Source organism: Nesoenas mayeri (assembly GCF_963082525.1).
Source record: "Nesoenas mayeri genome assembly, chromosome: 4".
NCBI classification, from domain to species: domain Eukaryota; kingdom Metazoa; phylum Chordata; class Aves; order Columbiformes; family Columbidae; genus Nesoenas; species Nesoenas mayeri.
In genome coordinates this window covers 61,742,507-61,766,968 of record NC_137540.1, presented here as the reverse complement: position 1 = coordinate 61,766,968, position 24,462 = coordinate 61,742,507, and the positions used below count along the sequence as shown (strand labels likewise).

General features: G+C 39.9%; 1 protein-coding gene across 1 annotated transcript; it reads left to right on the top strand.

Annotated features, from left to right (window-relative positions):
* Positions 1 to 228: 228 nt before the first annotated feature.
* LOC308040447 (ADP-ribosyl cyclase/cyclic ADP-ribose hydrolase 2-like) lies at positions 229 to 13,124 on the top strand (the record flags this gene model as incomplete). Its single annotated transcript, XM_080344446.1, has 9 exons — positions 229 to 649; positions 4,416 to 4,545; positions 5,686 to 5,821; positions 6,304 to 6,386; positions 7,003 to 7,079; positions 7,515 to 7,607; positions 9,229 to 9,315; positions 9,817 to 9,876; positions 13,010 to 13,124. Exons 1-9 carry the CDS (start codon positions 483 to 485, stop codon positions 13,122 to 13,124), a joined length of 948 nt encoding a protein of 315 aa, XP_080200572.1. The 5' UTR covers positions 229 to 482.
* Positions 13,125 to 24,462: the final 11,338 nt, after the last annotated feature.

The window sequence follows — 24,462 nt, the reverse complement described above, 5'->3', positions numbered from 1 at the left end:
TGTGCAAAAAGTATATCCCTTTTAAACCGAAAATAAACCGTTTAAAAGATGTTGCTTGCAAGGACTTGTGATGTTTTAGGAAGGTGTACAATGGCAATGATTATTACGCAAACCTAAGGCATCAAGAATACTGAAGTGGTAAGGGGTTTTTTCTCCCTTACCTGAAATATATTGTAATTCTTCCCAGTTATCACCAGGTGGCAATAGCATGGCCTTAAAAGTCTCGTTTTTCTGAAGTGGGGAACGGTTGGACATGAGGAAGTGATGTGTCCCTGTGCTGCAATCACTCCAGGAAACAGTTAGATTACAGTCCGCAGCAAGCTTCACATTTCCGTCTGACTTTGTCATTTGTGTACAGAGCTATAGCCAATACCTAAAATAATCAGTGTTAAGCCTCTAGGTTTTCATTTAAATTGTATCATTTAACTCTCCTTTATTTTTTTTCCTTTTTTTTAAAGAACTTGGGCTGTCAAGAATTCATTATGAAAAGCCTTTTTTCGTCTGTCGTACTTGTCTCTGTTCTGTTTATGAACAGCTTCTCAGAAGTGCAGGGGGGGAAATGGAAAGGTGAAGGTACAACACAAAACCTGGAAAGTATTGTCATTGGAAGATGCTATGACTATATTAGAATTGTGAATCCTGCTGTTGGGTAAGTTGTTGCTCTTTTATGGATTAGTCTTTTATATTCTGTACAATAATGGTTATTAATCAGAAGCCTGATGTTTTGCTCCTAGCCATGAAAGATGCTATTGAAGCCAACATGCTTATCATTGTCTGGAAACAAAAAATTAACTTTGATGGATATCATATTAATAAAAGTAGTGTAACTAAGATTTTTAATCCTTCAACTTCTCATTTCACACTTCTCCCCCACTAGTGCCACATTGTTCTGTATAAGGAGAACAGTGCACAGAAGTGGTGGGGATGGTATTTCTGAAGTACCAAATCTGACAGTGCTTCAGGGAAGACCGACTTTGCTTTGCTTGCCTTGCGTGTCAGGTCATGTAAGAGGGAAAGCACCACACATTATAGCTATCCTGTGGGACTGAAGGAGACTATTTAGCTCATCCACCCAAAAAATTGAGTAGTAATCAACTACTGAAGTATGATTACCCATGAGCTTTCATAGTCTGTGTTAATTATGCAGGACTGGAGTAAGTAAGTCACACACTTTGCTGAAATGACCACTTTTTCTGTCTTCCTTATGTTGTTTGGTTATTGATAAAAAGGAAAAAAACTAAGAAGGACAGTCTCCTGGAGTCCAGTTCTTTATTCTGCTACTAAAATTTTTCCGGATAGTTTGAAGAGGTATTTGCAGAGGGGGCCTGGTTGGGTTCCTGCAGCACTGAACTGTACTTTTACACACGGTTAGGTTACATTGCATAATACCAGCAAATATCACCTCCTTCCCCCAACCTCCCATTTTCAGTTCCTGTTGCAAACCAGGAGGATACAGAACTGAAAACAGGTTCGTGGCTTTTAACGAAGTCAAAACAAGCTGTTTCTTCCTAATAACATTCTTAACTTATCAGAAACATTTTGGTTCCATCTCCCTGTGAAAGAAAAAAATCATCCTAATGCCAATAACACAGTACTAAAATTTCAGCTGAACAATTCAAGTTTGGTAAATTTTTTAAATGCGTCACAGTGGAAGGTGCCAGTAAACTTTAACTATAGATTTCTGCACACCTACAATATAATATATAATATAAACTATGAAAACTTAAGTCAGTTAACAGTTGTGTAGGTATATGAAATCCGGTCTTGGCAGTAGGCATAGGTAGAGTTTCTGTTGGAGTTAACAGATGTCACTTCATTTATATATGAAGCCGGACATGACTAATAATACAGAATACACTAAAATGAGCACCATAAAGTATTGTTATTGTGGAAATGTTAACTTCTCATTAAATGATTTGGGCTTTTAGAAATGTAAATACAATATTATTGAAAGTATTTCCATATGTCTCAGGTTTATGACAGTTTTGTGATCTAGTTAATTCCTGTGACATTTTCCCAATATAGTTTTAAAATTGAGAAGTCTGAACACATTCATCAAAGTATTCTTATTCAGAATAGCCTGAAGCCAGGCTGGACATTAGAATTGCCTTCCTGAATTAAGGCCCAAAATGGCATTATAAGAAGAAGAGCTGCACAATTAATTTTATGTTATGTGTTTTTTTCTCTTTCCTTTAGGTCTATAAGCAAATGGTGTAATCTAAACAAAAAGGAAATTTCATATTGCACAGGTGCAAAACAGATATTCCAATCATCTATAACCCTTTCTGTTCATTATCTCTTTCTTAATTGCCCCCAGGCTAGCTTTTACAGAGCCATAGCCACGAGGGTAGGATTTGCTTCTGAATTTATCTGCAAATAGAATATATATTTTTTAAATACTGTACTAACAGAAAAGAAGCTAGCAAAACATGTCTTTATACTGCAACATAATTAAAACACAAAGATGATTACAGAAACATAAGAAAAAAATTACATTAAAACAGTACATGCCAAATGGCAGTTAAAAGAGGCATGTTACAAAATGTTATGGTCAAGTAGAAGTGAGGGGCTTGAATGAAAATCCTATTTGAAATTTTCTAATAGGCATATGCTATATAACACAAATGTTCCTGTTGTTCATTTCCCCCATATTTTCTTATTAATAGTATATAATTGAAGTCTTGAAAACATATTTTTAATTGACTAGTGTTAAATAAATATAATATGACTTATTAATGTCTATTAAGATTGGAAGGAATTGTCTTGAGCTACAGTCCTTCCCCACCCTGCAGTTTCAACCAATATTTTTGCCAGCAAAGAAATTTTGAGTAACAGAGCAGAATAATCCTTTTGATTTACAAGCTGTTCAAAACTGGATGAGAAGACATGAAGGAAAAAAATGCAGTAAGGAAATTAACAAGAAAATTACTGCTGGATTCAACTGTCAAGAAAGATATTAAGAGTTCGGGTGATTGTAATTTACAAGTACTAGCATGAATGAGTGCTTACAGTAGACAGCTTTTGAGCAGAATGAGACCTAAGTATATAAAAGCTAAAGTTTAACAGCTTGAAATCAGAAATAGGGTGCAAATCCTTTTATCAAGTAAAGCTATTTAAACATTGGAACTACTGATCAAGGGTTGTATTCCATCACTGAAGATTTTCAGATCAAGATCTCATATTTGCTTACAATATCTTGTTGTTTCTAGGTAGTTGTTGGAAGCATGACCAGCGATTACTGTAAGGGAGTCTGTGGTCCATTCCCCGCCTGGGAGCTGCATAGCTCATCACAAGGTGCCCTGTGACATTCAGCATCATAAAGCAGCTCATTAAAGAATATCATGATGAGAAATGCCAGCAGACACCCTGCTGTCTATGGACGATATTAAATGAGCAAAACACTCTAATGGCAAAGTTTGGCTTACATATTGGGACTACTGTTGTTCAAACTAGCTTTGCGATTAGAGCTATTTGCATTAGGAGTGCTGTATGCACATAAAACTACATTATTCTGTTCTGCAGAGTGTTCCTGGCATACACATTGTCACAGCGTATGTGGGGAAGGTACTGTGGGAAAGTGGGGAAAGTAGCGATTCCCTTTTTAATTCCTCCAGGCAGGCTCAGAGATGTAACAGATGAGATCCTGCAAATCCAGAGAGATAAGACACTTCCATCCCTAGGTGGCCTGGCCTGGCCTTCCACAGGAGATTATTGTCCCCAAGGCAGAGCTGGCAGAAGGGAACTGTTGAAATGCACAGCCTAGGATCTTATTTCATGTCCCCCTACACAAGAAGTTTAAATGTTGAATGCTAACAATGTTCTTGTGGCTACTGCACAGTGAGAGTGTACTGCACAGTGACTTCACACAGCCAGTGTACTCCTTCCAGCAAGGGAAAGCTGCACAGTCCTAGGGCCTGTATGCAAAGAAGGCAACTTTTCGTTAAAACCATTATTCTACCATTGAAACTTTGCAGTAACTCCTCCTGCACTTGAATCTGACATTTGAAGAGTAATTTTACATTCCAGTAGCTTTGCGGATTTAGCTACACTTTAATTGAAATTACTTTTTGAATCTAGAAAACTTCAAAGAAAGCTGTTTTCCATAGTATTTCTGCAATGCTGGACAGCAAGCTCGCTTTTTAAGTTTTTTTGTCAAATTCCTACGTAATTCCACGGTGTAAATCCTTATATATTTTCATGGCTACTTTTTCCTAATCTGCTGCTATTAGGAGTCAGGAAAAACAAGACCTGTATGCTCTTCCTGGATGGCAAATTTTCTACCACCCTGATTTCAGTTTTCTATCTTTATCTTCTGGGGGTTTTAATTTGAGAATTTGAAGAACTTGGGAACAAATTACTTTCTTACTCTGCTTTGAAAAAACAATTCTGCCATGTGTTCGTTTCAATGATTACAGTGAGAAGAATTGTTCAGCGATATGGGAAGCATTTAAAAATGCATTTATTAACAAGGATCCTTGCAACATTCTACCTGACGACTATGAATTATTTATCAACCTGTCATTTCACACAATTCCACCCAACAAGGTAATGATTGTTAATGTTAACAGTCCTGTGACATCCAGCAGATTATCCGTGACACAGTTCAACATTGACCAAGAGTTATTCTGTGGATAAATCGTGATTCATTATTTTTGGCTTGTCTGTAGTTTACAAACCACACTCAAGCTCAACGGCATTTTTCAGTGTGTTTGGCTGCATTTATTTTACTCAGTAACTTCTCAGCAGCTTCTCTGTTTTCATACTACAAAGACCCCCTATTTTTCCTGCTCTGCCGTGAGCTCTGTTGTAGTTCCTGAACTTCCACTTCTACTTTTCCTCAAGTTAGGTGCTCTGCCAGCAAAGACTGTACCTGCTGTCGCCTTTTGCTTCCACTCCTCACAGCCAAGTCTCAGGGCAATGACACGTTAAACATTGACATGTTAAACAAGCGTAAGCAGAAATGAGATAGGATGCTGTTATATGCTAGAAAGCAGTAAGGGTCTGATGTGCTGGCAATTGCAGAGAACTGTGAAAATGCAAAAAATGTGGCACTTCATGCCATTGTATCCTGTGAGAATGTGTGCTTTGGTCTTGTCTGAAAGGTTGTGCTTTAAAGCAGTTTTCCTTCCAGCACTTTGGTCTTGTCTGAAAGGTTGTGCTTTAAAGCAGTTTTCCTTCCAGCACAATTATTCCTTATCTCTAAATTATACAAGCTAAACCAACAAATACTTCTGTCAACGTAGCTTAACTGATGAAAGAGTTTTGCAGACACGGAAATAACAGCTAGATGTTTGATTTTTTTCTCACCATAAGCCAACATATCAATGTGAGAGAATTCTGGTAAGATATATCTGGCTTATAAATATGTCTTCCCTTTTTTCTCCCTTCTCCTAAATCTGTCTGCTGAGGAAGGCAAAGCTAGACCTAACTATTTAATATAGCTCTACATCCATTCCCATCATAGTATGAATGCCTCTTAAGCCTCTAGTGATCATGGTTCACACCACTGTAAAAAACCCCTTTGTTCCTCTAAAGAGATAGCTAGCATTTCTGGTTATTGGCTTGATTTTGAAAGAAATACCAAAACATGATTTAAACTGTTTTCAGCAGCCCATAATCTCATTATGTCCACACCCAAGTGATGGTTCACTTCTTCTCTATTTTTTTTTTCTTTTCTTTATGTAGTCTCTCTTCTGGGAAAATAATCAGCTGCTCGTCAATAGCTTTGCTGACAGAGGCCGTCGCTACATGTCTCTGGCTGATACTCTGTTCGGCTTTGTCGCAGATTACCTAAACTGGTGCGGGCAGGCAAACAGCACTGGTAAGACCATGAGTGCTGTATTAAACATGTGTTTGTAAAAGCGTAATGGACACTGACTGCTATGTTCTGGAGGAACTAATTTTGCTCATGAAAAATCAGAGATATCTTCACTGTCTCATTCTCTCCAGCTTTGGGTGAATATTTCACACTGCAGTCAGGGGAGCACACGGGGAAATCTAAATAGTGCCACACAGGAGATAAACTTCCTTCTCAGTCCTCTGGATGTGTAGCTCTCTGCATCCCCGGCGTAGAGTTAGAGCCGTTTCAGCCAAATTATTAGATCCACCGAATGTCACTGTTCGTGTAAACTGTGAAGGATGTAAAATAATAGAAAAAAAATAACAACTGTCAGCTTTCGGTGTTATGTCAGGCCATCTTGTATGTTCAGTGATTGATGTGCAAATATATTTCATTGCTTTCTAAGGTCACTTTTTACAGTTGTTATCATCTCTCTAACAGCATGATCACATGCTTTCCTACAGGACTGGACTATGAATCCTGCCCTACCATGGAGGATTGTGAAGATAATGCGGTGGAATCTTTCTGGAGGAAGGCCTCAGCCACTGTAAATAGCACATTAGAGTTGACTTCATACGTTAGCGAGTGTGTCCTGGGTGGTTCAGGAAAACATCGCTGGAAAAAAAGAGATTTAAGTCTGTAACTGTGCTAGATTATTTCCTTTGGTGCAAATATTCTTATTTAGACTGAGGACAGTGTTTTAGCAAGGAGAACTTAACTTTCACCTTAGCTAGATAATGTGATAAAATTCTGTGGTAGCTTTGTTAACATATATTAAGCATGTACTAAGCACAATAAGCAAACTGGTTGTCTGCTGAATACAGATCCTAAGTGACATTTGACAGCCTTGGTGAAAGCCCTTTATTAACAGATCAAACCCAATACAGAGTGCCAAAATGCTTTCTTCCTGTCCTGATGAAACTATTTATAGGTTTGAGAAAACAGATTGAGAAGATGCACTGAATTGACACACTGGTTATTTAGTTCTTCTTGTCCTCTCTACTGCAGTGACCTGTGAAGGTGCTAGTTTGATATTATTTTCACAATTCTGATATTCTTCTTGGTAAAATTCTTTCCTTCATTGTTGTGTCTTGCAATACAATACTAGGTCATATGACAAATCTGTAAGAGGAGTTCTGACAAAAAATTGTTATGTGTTGCAGTATGCACAGCACAGTTCTGGAGTGATACACGTCTTGTTGAATGGCTCTGTAGTCGGAGGAGCTTATCCAGAACCAGGGTAAGAAAACTGACTTACTTATGTGTACAAGCAAAATAGTATTATGTCTAAAAGCAATAACTACAAGAATTACCTTTTTTTTTTTTCTTTTATAAGAAAACAAATGCCCTTTGTTTTGATTCTGAGTTTTTTAAAAGTTCACTTCATTCTGGTTCACCTCTAACTTGTAATTTTTTTTCAGCTGAGCCCCTCTAAGATTAAGAATGAGAAAACAAAACTTCTGATTAAATGCCTTTGACCTTTGAGGACATTCAGAATGTGAATCACATTTTTGCTGTTCTGTGTTGAGTCTGATTGTAATCAGAAGATATAAATGTAAAATCGAGCAAGCCCATATCCTGCAACAGGATCAGAGCCTTGATTAATGCAAAGGGAAGAAAGATTGTTTCTTTTTCGTGTCCTTTATAGTTCTAAAAAAATTGTTTCTCGAATCAGTTTTTTTGCAGATTATGAAATACCTAATCTCCAGAAAGACAAAGTTTCACAAATTGTCATCTGGGTTGTGGATGATATTGAAGGCCCAGATATGTAAGTTATGTCCTAAAAAAAAATTAATTTATACTTTTTGGTCCTGCCTTTGAAATTTCACCTTAGCTTTTTGCTTGATTATATTTGCATAGTAATTAAACTGAAAATATTTTAGATGCTTTGACTAACAGGAAAGGAACACCCTGTCATTCCCAAAGAGTATAGAAAGGCCAGAATTAGACAAAATATAAATAAATTCTAATACTAGATACAGATCTCACTCTTAGAGACTTAAGTGTGTGGATCTCAGACCCTGAGTGAAGATATAGCACATACAGTGTTACTAAGAAAAGAATCAATCTGAATTTCAGATTAAATGCTGATGTGAAATATTTATTTCACCTTGCCATATGCATTCTTTTCATTTTCATCTATCTTAACTGTTTGAAAATCAGTAGAAGCAAAAAATACCACCAGGGGGCTCATCTTCTCTCAATACTTAACATCAATCTAATAATAAAAAGTAGGCTTCTAAAAGATCTGGTTTTGTTGTTAATTTAATTTAAAGCAAACAAACAAACACACAAAACAACCAAACAGAATAGCCTGTTGATAAATAGCCAAAATGACAGTTTTCAACAGAAACATAATGGCAAATGGATTCTGAGGTTAAAAAAATGAAATCATTAGGCCAGAAATTATTTCTGGTTTGGGCCTGATTAAAGGAAGAATTAAATAGTCTATTAATTATAGTTTTAGTGGGGGTCCCTACAAATGTACACAAGTGAAGCAGGAGTAGAGGAACAGAGGAATTCTGCAGGGTCCCTGTGGTCTAATATAACATGATGGCACTTCATTGGTCTTAAATCTGCCCTGGCTGAAGGCAGCCAGAGAAGCAGACTCAGATGCCACCACTCAGATGTCAGCATATCCACTGAATGTTAGTTTGTCTTTCAGTTTGTGCACGTCTGGATGCATGGGGATATTTGTGTATTTTTATTAATTTCTTTTTACAATTATTTTGTTGTTCCCATATGATTTATTTAGAGTCATGAGTATTTACTGACCAATGAGTAAGTAGCACTGGTCTTAATACGTGACATTGGTGGGAGTTTGAGAGGTCTCAGTAGGTTGTGTACTATGCTAAGCTTTCTTTTGCTAATTGGACCACAAATTTAAAAAGCAGTGCTAGATACAGAAACTCTGTTTAGGATTGTTTTGGTTTTTTTCTCTCTCCTTGTGTTTTTTTCTATTGATTTGTATTCCAGAGAGAGGAGAAGCTTCTAACAAGAAGAATAATTCTTATTTGTTATAACCAACTTATTCTGTCAAGACAGCTAGCATCAACTTCAGCACCACCTAAAAGGCTGCCAAAGAATATTACAAATTAAACACTTCTGAATTATTTTACGAGATTATGTAGCTCTTTTTCTGTTTGACTAGTGAAATATTAAAGGTGGAGATATTGGTTAATAGAATCTGCAAATGCTACAAGTATAAATTGTTAAATGACTGTAAGCAAAGGAAGCATAATGAATAGCAATGTACACCAGTTTTCTGTAGGTGTTAAGGAATATAGAAGAGGGAAAATAATGGGGATTTACTTTACTAAGTCCATCAAGTTTGATGAAAGGAAATTAGATAATAAGTCTTGCATTAATATTAAAATCATTTCTCACAGAGAGTCCTGTGGAACTCATACTGTAAAAATATTAGAAAACAGGCTGAAAACCCTTGGTTATGATGTCACCTGCACTGACAATTACAAGTAAGTGAGGATCCTTCATGAATATGGTGTATTCACAGAAGCAGCTCATCTATTTTAAATGTTTTCTTACCTTCCAATACTTGCATGCCATTAATGTAGCGTCTTCGATAAGAGACGGATTTGTTGCAGAGCTGATGTCACCTTTTTCAGACTTTGCATTTTGCAGCCATGAATTGGGCAAAACAGTATACTCTGTTGTATAATTGTATAATTAAGTGGAACATTGTACTTGCCGAATGTCAGACACAGAAGATGGCCTCATGTATTCCACTTCACTCTACAATCTTTATTTGGATTGAAAATCTAAACAACTGTTAAAAACAATACTGAATGTCTGCATAATTACTAGTTACAGTAGTATTCACAGCTCTAGTTATTCACAGTAGGTTGTAAGATAAAATTGAAGGGAAGCTTCGGACATGATATTACTAGTTTGTTTCATTTCATTTTTTTCCTCAGTTTTCTGCCTGAAAAATGCTAAATAACATGATATCTTCACAGGTCTGTAATGTTCTTACTCTGCCTGGATTATCCTGATGATTCGAAGTGTACCCTGTCATCGTAAGTAAAAGAAGCTCAATCCATCCTCAGTGTCATTACAACCAAATAAATAATGCAGAAGTCAACAGTTTAACAGATTCCACCTCTATCACTTACTATAAGTCACCCATATGCAATATATGGTATTCTTGGATTTATTACTAACCGTGTATTGAGTAAGCAGTTTCTGCCTAGAGATTGTGTACCATTGTCTGTGAGCATCTGTTCTTCAAAATTAGGTATTATTCAGTTCTCATCAATCACACTGTGTATCATTGATGGTATGAATCAAGTTTGTAAATAGCAGTGTTCTGATGCAAAATTTATTACAAATTTGAAAATGTTTTCATTAATATTCTTCCTTGAATAATGAAATTGTAGGTCATATGACAACAGATCCGAAGAACATTTATCCAGCTACTGGAACTTTCAGTTCCAAATTTTGAGGAAGTTGGGTTTTTTTAATCTTCCATTTTGTGTGCAAACCAAATGTGTATTGTAATACATTTACCTTAGGCTAGTAGATTATCTGCAGAGAATGCAGATTATATCCAAGCTACAATTTTCTTAGTTAGCAAGCATCACTCCCAAACAAGGTTTTAATAGTTTCCCTTCCTATCCATATTTTTCTTTTTTTTGTAAAGAGGATTAAATTAATTTATGATATATTTCAGTGAATTTACAGTAAAGATGACTGTTTTCAATTGTGGCTAAGTTTCTCAGTCTATATGCTGTTGCATATATAGGTGCATATAAGGTACTTGAACATCTGAATATGAAGGCTTCCTCACAGTTTGGAAAGTTGCAGGATACATAGATGCAAAAAAAAGTCGTTCTCTAGTTAAATTATTTTTATGCATAATCCATACATTTGGCTGCATCCTATTTTCTGCTGTCCTGTCTGTTCTAATTCAAGCGTGTGCAAATCTTTTGTATGTCATACTGGAATGATAACTTCTGCAGTACAAAACCTGACTGGCTGTCCCTGGTTATGGCAGCAAAGGGCTGCGCCTCCTGCTTGCCTGCCTCTGGTTGTGGGGCAGTTGTGCTTCATCCAGTACAGAAAATGAGATGTACATCACTTTCTGTAGCATTTGTTCAGTTTTAATACACGTTTAAAGATAAAGTGGCTATTCTCTCTTCATGCTGGTCACTGAAAGTTTTTACGCATCTTCTCATGCAACAACATTTATTCTTATACCCAAATTATATCCCAGCACCAACCTATAAATGTGTGATAAAAACAGTGGCATTTTAGATATCACTGATAGCTCCAGACTCCCTCTAGGTGGTAGATCATAGAACAGGTTTCTAGGCCTGTTGAGGCATTTGTTTGTTACTAGATAGTACTGGCATGATAGATTAAAATAGGGTTTCCTTGTTCTGCCAGTGAATGGTGAGGCTTTTGTTCCTGTGTCAAAGGAAAGATAGTTGTCCCGGGCAAAATGAGTCAAATGTCCCGTGCAGCTGTGAGTATGGTGACAATATTAGCAAATGGGAGAAAAAAGCACTTTACAGGACTTTAAAAAATACAGTATTATGAACTCTTAACAGAAGCCTTTTCTCCCAGGTTTTTAAACCGTTTCCTATGGAGTTTTGTGATGTAGGTATATTCTTCAGCTGAGGAAATCTAGATGTGAACGTATTTGGAAACCATTAATGTATTTTTCTTTCACATAAGAGATGAGCATGCCTGTTCTCCAGTACTACCACATAGTGCTTGCAGCATGTAAGCAGGGGAGCAGCCACCCCTCCCTCTCCATCTATATCAATACTTAAATAATCACTACTGAATTTTCAGCACCTGTCTCATACTCTCCTGGGATGTCCCTGGTTATGGCAGCAAAGGGCTGACTAAGCAAGTCAGCTGTTATCATCCTCTTTAGGAAAAGATTCCTTGCTTCTCTTCCCTCCTGTATGCATGGCAATGTGAGAGGCTTGATTCACTTCATACCTGTGCCATCCCTAATTAAGACCAGGCTTCCTAATCTGAATGGCAACTATCATTGCCTGTCCCTGAAATTTAAGTAGCTAAAATGCTTCAAGTCAATGAATACTTCCCCTTCCCCAAATCACTTCTCTGCAATAAATAACATTTCCATTGAAATTAGCTGCCTTTTCAGAAAGAGCCTTTACCAGATGTATAAAAATTGTTTGATGATTATCTTCTAGATCTGTTTTCTCTGTGGATGGATCCCTGCTCTCTGATGGTCCATTTACTGACATGGAAACAATTTGGTCAGTAGTGGTATCACAATTATGAACGTGTATCTGTTAGGAGAAGGTTTCCTTTGCAGAGTGTGTGCTCAGTGTACACTCAAGTGTTCATCCTTCTATCATAAATAGTAAACAGCCCCTCTCACAGGGGCTGTGTTCTGTTACCAGACTGACAGCTGCCTTTTCAGCTCCGGAGAATAATGTCCCAAGCCCAAAGAGAGCAGAATTGGGCAAGTGACTTTTTTTTGTCCCTGCAGCTCCTGTTCCATTGGCATACCAGAGGAGAGGAGTGTGTCAGGGTAGCAGAAGGATGGTGTAGAAGGTGCTATAATGTACTTAGGACTTCTTGGGTAGTGACAGTGGCCCCTAATTCTTCTCCAGACTTGAACTATGCTCCTGCTGAGTCAAAATTTGGACTTTGGCTAGTTGACACACCTTGATGTTTGAAGAAAACTTGTAAGTAAAAAAATACCCACTAGATGGCATAGGTGGCTTACAAACATAAGCAGAATGGAAACCAGGTGCAACCTATTAGTAGTGGTGCTTATAACTTGCATTATTGCAGTGTCAGGGAGACTTTGAAATGGATCTGGAAACTGTTGTATCAAGTGTTGTGAAAATATAGACCTCTGGGACCACGGCTGTCTGGAAGAGCTCTATACAATCTCAAGCATAAGGCCAGAGACAGTAAATGGATGTAGAGAAACAAGGAGGCTTAAGTATTAAGGTAGAAACAAGTATTCCCAGGGTTTTACACAGATATCCTGTTTATAAAACCATGACAGCCAAAGGGAATCTGGTGGCAAGCTCTTATAAAGAAACTTCTAGTGCAGCACTTGGACTGCAAGCTTCATCCTTGGCAACAAACCCCTGATATTTAAAAGAATCCTAACTCAGCTCTGTGCTGTGAACATCCTGTTTGTTTTCTTTTCTTCAGATCTGCACCAGCAACACAAAGAGGACCTATATCTTCAGACAGAGGAGGCAGCTGGAACAAGCTCATGTTTGTTTCTTTTGTAGGCTTTTTGTTCAGATTTGCTTTACTGTATTAAGTTAATCAGCTGAATCCGTATCCTCTGTTTGCCTTAGTTGGCTATAAATTTGGCTTCAACTAATTTTTAGCTGTAATTTCACCCTACTTCTGGGATTGGCAAATCTGCATATTAATACCCTGCATACTTCTATCTAGATACCAACTACTTTTAGTATCAATAATTATTCTACTGCTGCTAAAAAGCCTCACCCTTCTTTTTCTTTTCTTGAATAGAAGAAATCTGTTGCTATTTCCTGTTGCCCTTATTCTCCAGAATGAAACTGAGAAAAATACTTTCTGGTCACATAGTTAGAAAGAAAAGTGAAACTATACCTGCCATACATCTCTCATACAGCTTACTTGTTTATAAAATCAATCCTAGCATTTGGCCTTGGAGACTAAGTGTTCAGATGGGAAAGAGGTTAGGTTGCTCACTTGGTACAAGATACAACATGTGGGACAGTGGGAAAATTAAACTCATTTTCGTAAGTGGTCCAGTACTTGGGCTAGACTTACCGGAAACTATCATACAGGGAGATTCTGCCTTGCATATGGTATTTTATCACCTACTATCAATTGCTTTGTCATCTGCACAGCTGTTCTTCAGCTGACTGTTTTCTGGCCACTGGATGGGCAGTAGTCAGGACTACCAGGTCTAGAAAGTTCCACAGGTTTTCCACCGTGATGCAACAGTTGATCACCATGATGTGATTTACGGCATATCAACTTCAGATGAGAACCTGCCAAGTCAGACATCTGCCTGTTTGCAGTGAACTCAGAGTGCCTCAGAACACATTGAGGAGAGAGCAGATGCCATCCTGAAGGTCTCTTGAGTTACTTCTGCTCCTCTAAACCACCGAGACATCCAGCTACCAAGAGGACAAATAAATCTTTGAGAAAAAATAGTTGATCTTCTACAAAAAAACTTAAGGTAGAATTTTGTTGCACATTATCGGTAAGCTTCTGTAGTATTTGTGTTATATTAGCTGGTTGTCAGGAAACTGGCATAGGATGTTCCTTTTATCTCAGTGCATCTGATTGAGGACTCAATAGGAGATTTACATCTTTTCAGTTCCTCGTACAACTATATCATCTTGTATATTAGAAAGATAAAATATCTGAAATATATTCTTGTTGCTTATTTTTCTGGCTTCCATTTCTGTAATAATCTTTAATTTGGGTTTAATGCAAGTCTGTTTATATTACACACCTAATTGTGTTTGCCTGTGTCACAGCCAGGTTTAGGCTTGAGTGTGAAGCATTTTTCTGTCTGCTTCAGACACTTGCAAAAGTACTGAAATAAGAAGTTACAGACCTTTGAAACTGGGGGCTGTATTATACCTCAGAATTGTTCCATACTTATGCTGAAACATTATTCTTTTGATTAGTTTCCTTCAGCATCCTCCTTGTCTTTATTGCTTGTTTGATGCTGCCCTTAACAGCAGCTGCCAGAATAAGGAGGGATATCTGTTTGTAGCACAGACACGTCTCAGATAACTAAACCCAAGCAATTTTGATCAGTCTTCTGTTTGTCCACAGCAGATCACATCCTGACACGTTTGGGACCGCAGGCTGCAGAGATGGTGCATGTGAGGCTCACAGACAGGAGTCCAGGCCATGGCCTGGCCTAGTGTTGTCCTGCCCTCTGACATGTGTATTATAGCGTGTGTGGGATTCAGAGAAGAGCTTAATACTGTTAACAAGCCTCTTGGGCAACTTCCGTCCGTAAGCCAGGCATCCCAGCTGGCCAAATTTTGCTTTCCAGCCCATGAAAGCTTTCCAGCCTCTGGATGCAATCCACTCCAGGGGCTCGGTCAGTGCTGGCCATTATGTCTGATACCAAACACACTGTAGGAAGTGCTAAATAATGCTGTTTTGAAAAAAAAAACCAAAAAAACCCAAAGTAAGATAGATACAATTCAAATAATTGGAGATTATTTACTGCATAATCTCAAATCAAGAACAACATGCTCAGAAACCTCCTGCAGTGTTTTCTTATTTCTAATGTTCTTCCCTCTTTTCCCATTACTTCAACTCTGTAGCAAAGACAGCAATTTTTTTTTTCCAATATCTTTTGAATGAAGTGTCTCAATCTTGCTGGAAAAGCTTGGGAAGATCTGTAAGGATTTTTAGCTAACCAACTAATACAGCTGGGAAAAAGAAAAATAAAATAAAGGTAAAAAGATACATAGGCTCTTTGAGATTTTAAAAGCAGCAAATTTCAAGCTGAGTGTGGATCGGTTGTTTTCAGTTTAATGTAATAGTCTTAATGTGTGCAAAAGGACAGTGTGACTGGCAGCTCGGAAGCAGAGGAGCAGAAGATGTGTCAGCAAAGTGAGGAACAACAACATCATTTGTTACTCCTGGAGTGAGAGGCATGAACAAAAAGTTGTGAGCAAGAGAATCCCTTACATCTCTCTTTTTTTATTATTTCTACATCTACAAAGTGTGTGCATAGTGCTATTTACACATATGTTTTACACTTACGTGGTGAGAATCAGCTAGGTATGCCTATGCTCTGTCTTGAACACTCAGTAAATGCTCTGATTACCAATTTGTCACGTAACAGCTGCACCAAATTTGGTGAAATCATAATGTCCAAAAGGCATCTGCCCTTTTCCACAAACTCGTGCAAGCCTGGCAATGTTCAGCAGGGTGCTTCAAATGTAGATTCCAAATGTTTCAGTCATTCATACTTATACTAGCAGTACTGCAAAAACAGCTGTCTCTGGGCCTGAATTCAAGGGGGAAATATTCCATATGAAAACATTATGTATATCACATAATTTTGAATTCAGCTGATGCCACAATCCTTTGTACATCTGTTAATATCTAATTACTTATGGCAAATGAAAGCACCATGTACAGGAGCATTACAAGGTGCTCTGCAAATGCAGACAGACCTTTAGAAGCTACTGATACTAAGGTAGTATTTTCTGTCTTTGCCTGTTTATGGACCAATTAATAACTCAGTTATGCTCTTCATTCCTATATAGAAATAAATATAATCTCCCCTTCTGCTAACCTACCATTTTTTTTCTGCTGCATGTGTTTCAGTCATTGTATCTGACAAAAGCCGAACTCTAATTCAGAGTAATTCCTTTTTTCAACATGTGTGTGCATGCACACATATACATCTGCTCACACCTGCTCTGTACTTTTAAATGCAAACTCTAGAGTGCTCTGGAGTAAGAAGTTATGAGAATAAGGCAAGGACAACTTGTTCACCTCTCTGCCCTTTTTATACTGCTGGTGTTTATTTTTGTCTTATTGGCCCTGATGTTATATTCAGCTGACATGACTGTGTTTCTGATCAGCAGTCTCAAATATAGGGAAACTTGAACTGAAACATCAAGTTTTATAATATGTAACATTGAAAGAAATCTAACTCTTTTGATAGTTTTATTTTCATTGGATTAGCTAGAAATAATTCTGATAATTCAGCGTGTAAAGTGGAAGCAGGGTGCTTTTAGCAGAGCCAAGAAGCTTGGTTTAAAATAGCTCAGTAAGGAGACTCACAGTATCTTAATTTAGCCACATGTTAGGGTGTCTCAAGCACTTTAGAAGTGTTGTCCTGATTTTCAGGTTTTTCCTAATTCCAGCTTCTGCCCAGTCTATATTTACTTGCCATTTTATTTAAAAGGTGAAGAATATAATCTGCCAGATTTTTTTTATAATCTGCAGGCACGTAATTCCCTGTAGTTGCCCATGAATTACAAAGGCAAGCTCAGAGGCGAGCTCTGTTCCCTTCCTGCAGCAGCACGGTTCAAGCTCAGGCTGGCAGGGAGGGGGGTGTAGGGGCCCAGTCCTGGAGGCATAGCCCATCTGTACCCCCACATCCCACCTGGGCAGCCCATCCGTACCCCCACACCCCACCTGGGCAGCTCCCCTTCACCCGCCTTCCCTCTCCTTCCTGCCACCTGCTGCAAAGCTGAACCTGAGCTCAGTTCAGACGGGTTACTTTGTATTTTTAGCAGAGTATGTAAGTGGAAAATCAAGATGTTGGAAGTTTTATACAAGGAAAATGAAGGAGGAAATTATAATCCAGGTTTCCTTTTAGTAGCATGCAGTGAAGTAAAATAACTCGTCCTTTACTTGTGGCCATCTGACTAGGAATACTTCCGCACTGTGTAAGCGGTAAGTGTGGTCAGCTCTCAAAGTGCACACAGAGGGAGTCCTCCAGAACTGTAGGTCTGGAGTAACTCGAGTTTTACCATTAGTTATAATAATTAACAAAGAAATAGTATTTCTTGATCCAGTAACTGTGTTTGCTTGGGCATCTCTCAGTGATTGCACCTGATATGGTTTGTTATCAGGTGCTAATGAGTGCTTGAATAAATAATTAACAAACAATGTGAAGTATTGCAGGTGTAAACCAGAATTCTAAGTCAAGAATTTGGCAAATGCTGGTCTACCAAACTGCAGGAAGTTTTTTCCTATTTGCAACAGGTAAAGTTAAGAGAGCAGTGCTAAGAAAATTACAGGTATCCTATATACTACACTAAATCAGGGGACAGGTGTGCCAGAGCTCCTAGGTCACACTATGTCATTTTGAAGAGCAGCAAGCAAAGAAGCACGTGTGCAGAAATAAGTACTCCATGGAAATTTTAGTCTTGCAGTATCAAATCCTGACTGCAGGATATGCTGGCCTGTGTCTTGCTTCATTCTTACTTTTCCCTTTGTTTTAATGAAAGGTGCCAGAAAATCCAGGGTTGGTATTTCCACAAAGCAGAATGAATGCTCTGGGTGTTCACCCTGAACTCTCTGTCTCACCACTAACCATTAGCATGGGTTTAAATAAAAAAGAGCTGCTGAAATAATATGAAAAAGGAATGGTGGCGAGCAAAGTGCATGACGCATTTATCATGCAAAAAGAAGTTCAGGAAAGTAAACATAACTAATAAACTTGGAAGCCACAGCACCACATCTTGGACAAATATTTATACACATGTATACAAAAGCATATTTTACATAGTTGGCAACCAGGAAAGATCTCTTTTTTCAAGTTTCTTGTTTTTTGACCTTTGTACCATCACATGGATCCTTTCCAAGTGACAGATCTACCCTATACAGTTCTTTTAGGATAAAATTGCTATTTACACATTCCTGGGCTTGCAGAGCATACTTCTCTATGAACTTTGCTTCCCTGGCTGACTCAATGGGATGGGAGCCTGCTGGGCATTTCCCTTCAGAATGTGTGAGCAGCATCATAATCAGCCCTGGCCAGAAAACAAGCACTCGATTTCATTAAAGCTGGTGAGGTTACTGCGTTTGCCTTTCTTCTGGAATTAAACTAAACCTTGAAAAATATTTTGCACAAAAAGGTACAGCAACCTCATCAGAAATCACGGTAAGATCCTCGACTGCGAGGTTATGGCTTTGGTATAGTTCTCACTTTCTAGCAATCTCTTCTATTTCGTATAAATTAAACATTTCTTGAGTATAAATATTTTATTCATAGCCCAGTTCATGCCGAATACATGCTTCATTACACTGGTGTCTCCCACTCTGCAGATCAGTGTTTTAAACACTATACTCTTAAATGTAATTTTTAAAAATTTGTCTAGGATATCATCTTCTGGCATATAAATAGACATATCAAAAAAAGTTGAAGGTGATACAGAAGAATGAAACAGCCCATTTCCTGGAGCTACTCCACAGCTTGTGTCCCCACTAGCAGTGTGTTTGTACCTCGGGCATCTCTCGGTACGTTCCCTTGCCTCATCAGAAAATCCATGCACAAACCCCAGCCATGACTTCGTTTTGTTACAAACCCATCACTTCGGCTGAGAAAGCAATCAGGAGCTGCAAAATGCAACAAGCAGCCCTGGTGACAGCAGGAAACTCTTCAGGCAGCAGCAAAGCTTAGGAAGGACCTGTCCCAGTGCCAGGCTCTCCAGGCGAAGGGGAAGGAGCAGATGGGCTGACAAGCAAGAGAGCCAGCAAGGGAAACAAGCAGAGAAATGGGAGGGAGATGCTTGGTCCAAAGTAGGGGAACTTTTTGGACCCTTTTGGATCTTTGTTTGCAATAAACAAAGAAAATACCGCTCATTAGTGTCTGTTACCCTTCCTCACACTGAACAGCAGTCAGTACTGTCATGGGTCCACGAGGCTACAAGTGAACTTGCACAGAAACCAGTGGAGAAGCACGTGCTAATCAGACAGACAAGGGGGTAGGAACTAGACTGTGCACATCTGTGCAGAGAATGATTAAGGAATAGCTGTTCCCAAAGACCCCTTCACTGCTTTAAATGCACAATCCATTGTAAAGTTACTAAATTGTGAGGTATTCAAAACTGTAGCACAGTTCGAAACATCAGAGCTGAAGGGCAGATGTCACAACTTCTGAGAAAGATCAGTATACACCCATATTCTTGCCAATATGTCTCACTGGATACTTGATCCTGCTGAAATAATCTTACTGTCCATAAATCAAAGTCCTAGAAAAAGCAACTTAAAATCTAGTCCTTCCAGGGCCGTTTCAGCAGAGCACAATACTAAGGGAAGAAGCAAGCCACGAATTTAGGGATCTTAAATTCTGTTGTGGGCGCTGGTAAGGCACAGGGCATGGCCAGCCAAGTGAACTGACCAGCCAGCTGTTTATGTGCAGTTGCCTTTTTTTATTCCCTTACCCCTCTATTTTACTACTCTTATTCCTCCCAAATTACCTAAACCTCTCTCTTGTTCCACCTTTGCTTCCTCCTCTAAACACCTATGAGTCATCCCATGTGATCATGAACTGTTTTTCTCCTGCATCCACAATATATCCCACCCCTAGACAGCAAGCGCCTTAGTCCAAAAGGTGATCCAGAGAGCTGTTCCCAGTGCTCATGGTGAGGGGCATCATGCCTGGATGTTGGGCCTAAGGCTCTGCTGGGACAGCCCTAGAGGGATCTGGACAAGGAGTCTTTAATTTGGGTTCAGGAGTCCTTAATTTGGGTTCTTGGCTCGCTTCGTGCGCGGGTGCTCCTCTGGGTTTGAGCAGATGGGCCTTGTGATGCACCTGGTAGGAGCCAGGCAGGGTATCATTTTGTTTCCCCACCCACCATTATCTCTCTGAGCTCCTTTGTGGGTGTGCAGCTGAGCTTTATCACATAATGTAACAGTCGTGCAATGCTTCTGCGTTCCTCCCAGACAGTCCGTCCCTGCCTCTATTCTCCTCCTCCACTTTCTTCCAACATTTAAGCTCTGTCAGGAATTTCTGATTTAGCCAAGCTGGCCTCCTGCCACAGCTTCGACTTCCTGCCCATCAGGATAGGGCCACTCTAGTGCTTCGAGGAGATTGTCCTTCAGTCAGCTCATGCTCTTGGGCTCTTTTGATGTTCAGTGTCCCCTGGGGTCACACATACTGCGTCTCTGGAAAAGCCACAGTCATTCAGTCACAAATGTTTCTGTCACATGAACTGGGTGCATCTACAGTTGTGTATCTGTTTTCTTTCATAAGGCCATTTCTCAGCATTTCCTAAGCCGTAATTTCTGACTAATTTTCTGTTCTGACAATAAAATTCCTCATCCTGCTGATTAACAACTAGAAATGGGTTACCGACTCCATGGATTTTGAGAAAACTACTACTAGATCAATTCACAGAATCACAGAATGTCAGGGATTGGAAGGGACCTCAAAAGATCATCTAGTCCAATCCCCCTGCCGGAGCAGGAACACCTAGATGAGGTTGCACAGGAATGTCCAGGCAGGTTTTGAATGTCTCCAGGGGAGGAGACTCCACAACCCCCCTGGGCAGCCTGTTCCAGTGCTCTGTTATCCTCTCTGTGAAGAAGTTTCTTCTCATATTTAAGTGGAACCTCCTGTGTTCCAGTTTGTACCCATTGCCCCTTGTCTTACCGTTGGTTGTCATCAAGAAGAGCCTGGCTCCATCCTCCTGACACTTACCCTTTACATATTTATAAACATTCATGCTCAATGAAATAGCAAAGCAGCACTTCTCTACTGTACCAAGTCACTGAAAGACAGCCCAGTCGGTGCTGGTGCTCAGCAGCTGAGCAATGGACTGATCAGTCTGGTAGGTTGATTTTGTGTGGACAAACACAAAGCGTAGAAGTGGGGCCAAGGCGGCGAGCTGCAGGAGATGGCAAGAGCCGCTGGGGTTGCGGAGGGGGGATCTCCCTGAGCAACCCAAGTGGGTCCACTGAGCACTGTCCCATGCCCATCTAAGCTTATTCCCTGCTGCAGATCTGGCAGGTGATAGAGAGATGGGTCAGACCATCCAGTGACTGGCACAGGTATGAAACACCTGTGTGCTGGTGGCCTTAAGACATACCTGCCAGGCCTTTCAGCAGTGCACGAGTATTGGGTTTCAGAAACAGGAGGCAAAAGGGTGGAGGGAAGGAGAAGTAACTGGTGCGAGCCTGTGCAATGCAGGAATGTTTTGTCTTGAATGAAGACTTCTCACTTTAAATGTCACTCTGTGATGTGCCTCTGTGCTGGCTTTTCTGGCTCTACAGTTCAAAACTGGTGCATCAGCCTTGGGATGCGGTCCAGCGTTCGGTATGTCATACGCGTGCTTCTTCACGCTGTGTACACAAAAAGCAGAATCATTTTCATATTTGTTAGATTATATCTGTATTGTTCTTTTTTCCCCTCTCTCTTTCTCTCCCTCCTTCTTTCTTCATATCCTCAACTTCCTGCATGAGTCTTGAGACAAGAAGCAGCCACAGCATAGAAGTGCATATAGGGTAACAAAAAGGTCACTGACAAAGCTACAGGGCATAGTGGTGACATTTGCTTCTCCCACACACTGCTCGTGTGTGAGAATGCATAGGAAAAAAATAGTACATTCTGGTTGAGAGAGCAGAATGTGTTATTGAGAGACAAACATTGCACTTGTCAGCACGGGCTGATCTAGCACTGTCGTTTCCCCCACCTCAACCCCTCAGCAGCACATGAAACAAAATGAAGAACTTCCACGTGGAAAACCAGGCTGCTTTCAAGTGAAAGAGCCGGAAAGCTCCAGCAGCCTGTACTGGGCAAACTGCAAATAGTGACTCGCGGGTGCTGTTTTCCAGGATTATTTCCTGCACTCTGTGTTGGGCAGCTCGGGCCTGGCGCCCTGCGGTCAGGTGGGCCTGTCCTCACCTGCAGCGCTCAGCAGATGACCTGTGTTTGAAGCAGCAAGATGACTTTGCAGTTTCAAACCTGCGTGCTGTAAGGGCGGTTAACCCCTGAACGTGCCACCGGCATGGAGCGATGTGCGAGCATCCACAGCTGGATGCAGTGACAACAGTGATGGGACACAGTATGTCTGCTACCCAAGTGTCAACAGCAGCAGGTAAAGGCAGTGGTCCCTCTGCACACCTCTCTTCCTTTCTAGGGAAGGATATACTGATCACGATATCCTTACTTACACCAAAATAAAGTGGCCATACTCAGAACACCCACAGAGTGCAAAGTCACTTTTATGATGAATATAAGTATCTGGCTTTGAGAAAGCAATTTCACACCACTTTCTGTGTTATAATTCTTAAACATAAGGATGCCTAAGGTCTAATGGTGTTTCCATTTGGACTGAAGAGTCCTGGGTGCTTAAAACTGGATGTATTAACAAGTTCAGAAGTGTCCATTAGCAACTCAGAGGCAGGTAACAATTAAGGCATTACTGATTCTTTTAAGGAAATAGTTCAGGGACATCTCACACAAAATTCAGTAGCAATGAATCAACATGCATGTGTGCACACATGCACGCACAGCATTTTTACTTTAGAGGACTGCTGCACAACTAGTTTATCTACAGTTTTTCAGGATAATTAGAAGAAGAGTTCAGGTCTCAAATCTTATTGATATGAAATCTACAAGTGTGTAAAATAAAAGGGTAAAAAATGCAAATGCATGCGTCTTTAAACTCAGCGGTTTTACCTCTCCCTTAGTGGTCGCTTTAGTGAACTAGTTGGACGTAGCTCAGACAGAAACTAAATCCTTTTGAAGGATGGAACAATTCAACAGAATAGACCAATGCACCAAACTCTCAGCTTAGTTGCTCAGAGGATGCAAAGTCCATCTCTGCACCTGCCACAGGATTTAACACAGGGCAGGGTTGCTGGATGTCAGCAGAGCCCTGTGCTCTATATGCAACCTGCACAGGAAAGCCAGAAAAGGCTCATCAGCCTCCAGAGAGCTTCTGTGTATGATGAGGCAGAGATGAAAGTATGTGATATCATTACAAAGAACTGAGAAAATGCTGATGCTATTAAGAAAAAAAAAAAAAAGATGAAACATTGCAATACCAGATTAGCTGACAAAGGTCTGAATGCCTTTGTTAACCTGGTTAATCAGCTAGATTTTATATTGCACTGGCAGTTGCAATGTATATATACATATACATATATATACCTACATAGATATATGTCAGTATACTGTTATTCACCACAACACAGCACTTTGCATCATAGATGTTGCAGTCATTTGCACCCTTGTAAAGTGGGACAATAATTTATCTTGATCCTGATTTACAGATGAAAGGAGGCCTATGCAATTGCTTGGTTTGCTTGTCTGTTCCTACACCTACCAGCCTTTTCCCTCCTTCCAAATATATGAATTTATTGAACAATTTCAACCAAAGTCTAGTGGACTGGGCTGCAGAACTGCTGTTCTTGTTGTTTTACTCATACATTTACATCCCATTGGAGTGGGAGGTCCTGCCTAGATAGAATATGTATCACTGTGATTGGAACCCACACTGTCCTGTAGGGAGGAGATTAACCCTCCCTAATATCTGATGCTCAGGCTTCACATATAAAGAGGCATTTTGTCATCAGAAGTAGTCTTAAGGAATTTACAAGAGAAGAAAATGAAATTGGAGTAGAAGTTTGTGTCAGGTAACGTTGAAGTGAGCAAAATAAGGCCACCACTCTGAAGATGACAACTGAGTAATGGCAACCAGCAGAGAAAAAAAGATTTGGGGCTGGGAGGGAAATGCTGGTGGTCAGAGCTTCTCCAGACAACTCATCTAGTAAACAGGAGCATAATGCAGTCTGTGTTCCCAGTGGTGGATATGGCCTTGCAGAAGACACAAATGGGTCATTTTTCATGTCCTTTAGGTGGCCACAAGTGGAGGTTCAGAGTTAAGGCACCGTTGGCTGTCTGTCAGTCCCTTTGTCCTCCTGTAGCTCTAGGGCAGGCACAGCAGGGGCTGCCACACAGAGCAACATACAGGTGAAATAACTGTCCTATATACTTGCAAGTGCTCGTGCCCTTGTCCCAGCACACAGCTCTCCAGGAAAGCTCATGTTGTTGCAGGTAGAGGAGTTGCAAGAAAGGAGAGCTGAATGGGATGCCCAGGCACTGAGTTACAAATGCATTTTTTGCAGAAGCTGGTGCATGCAGTTGGATGGCAGAGAGCTCC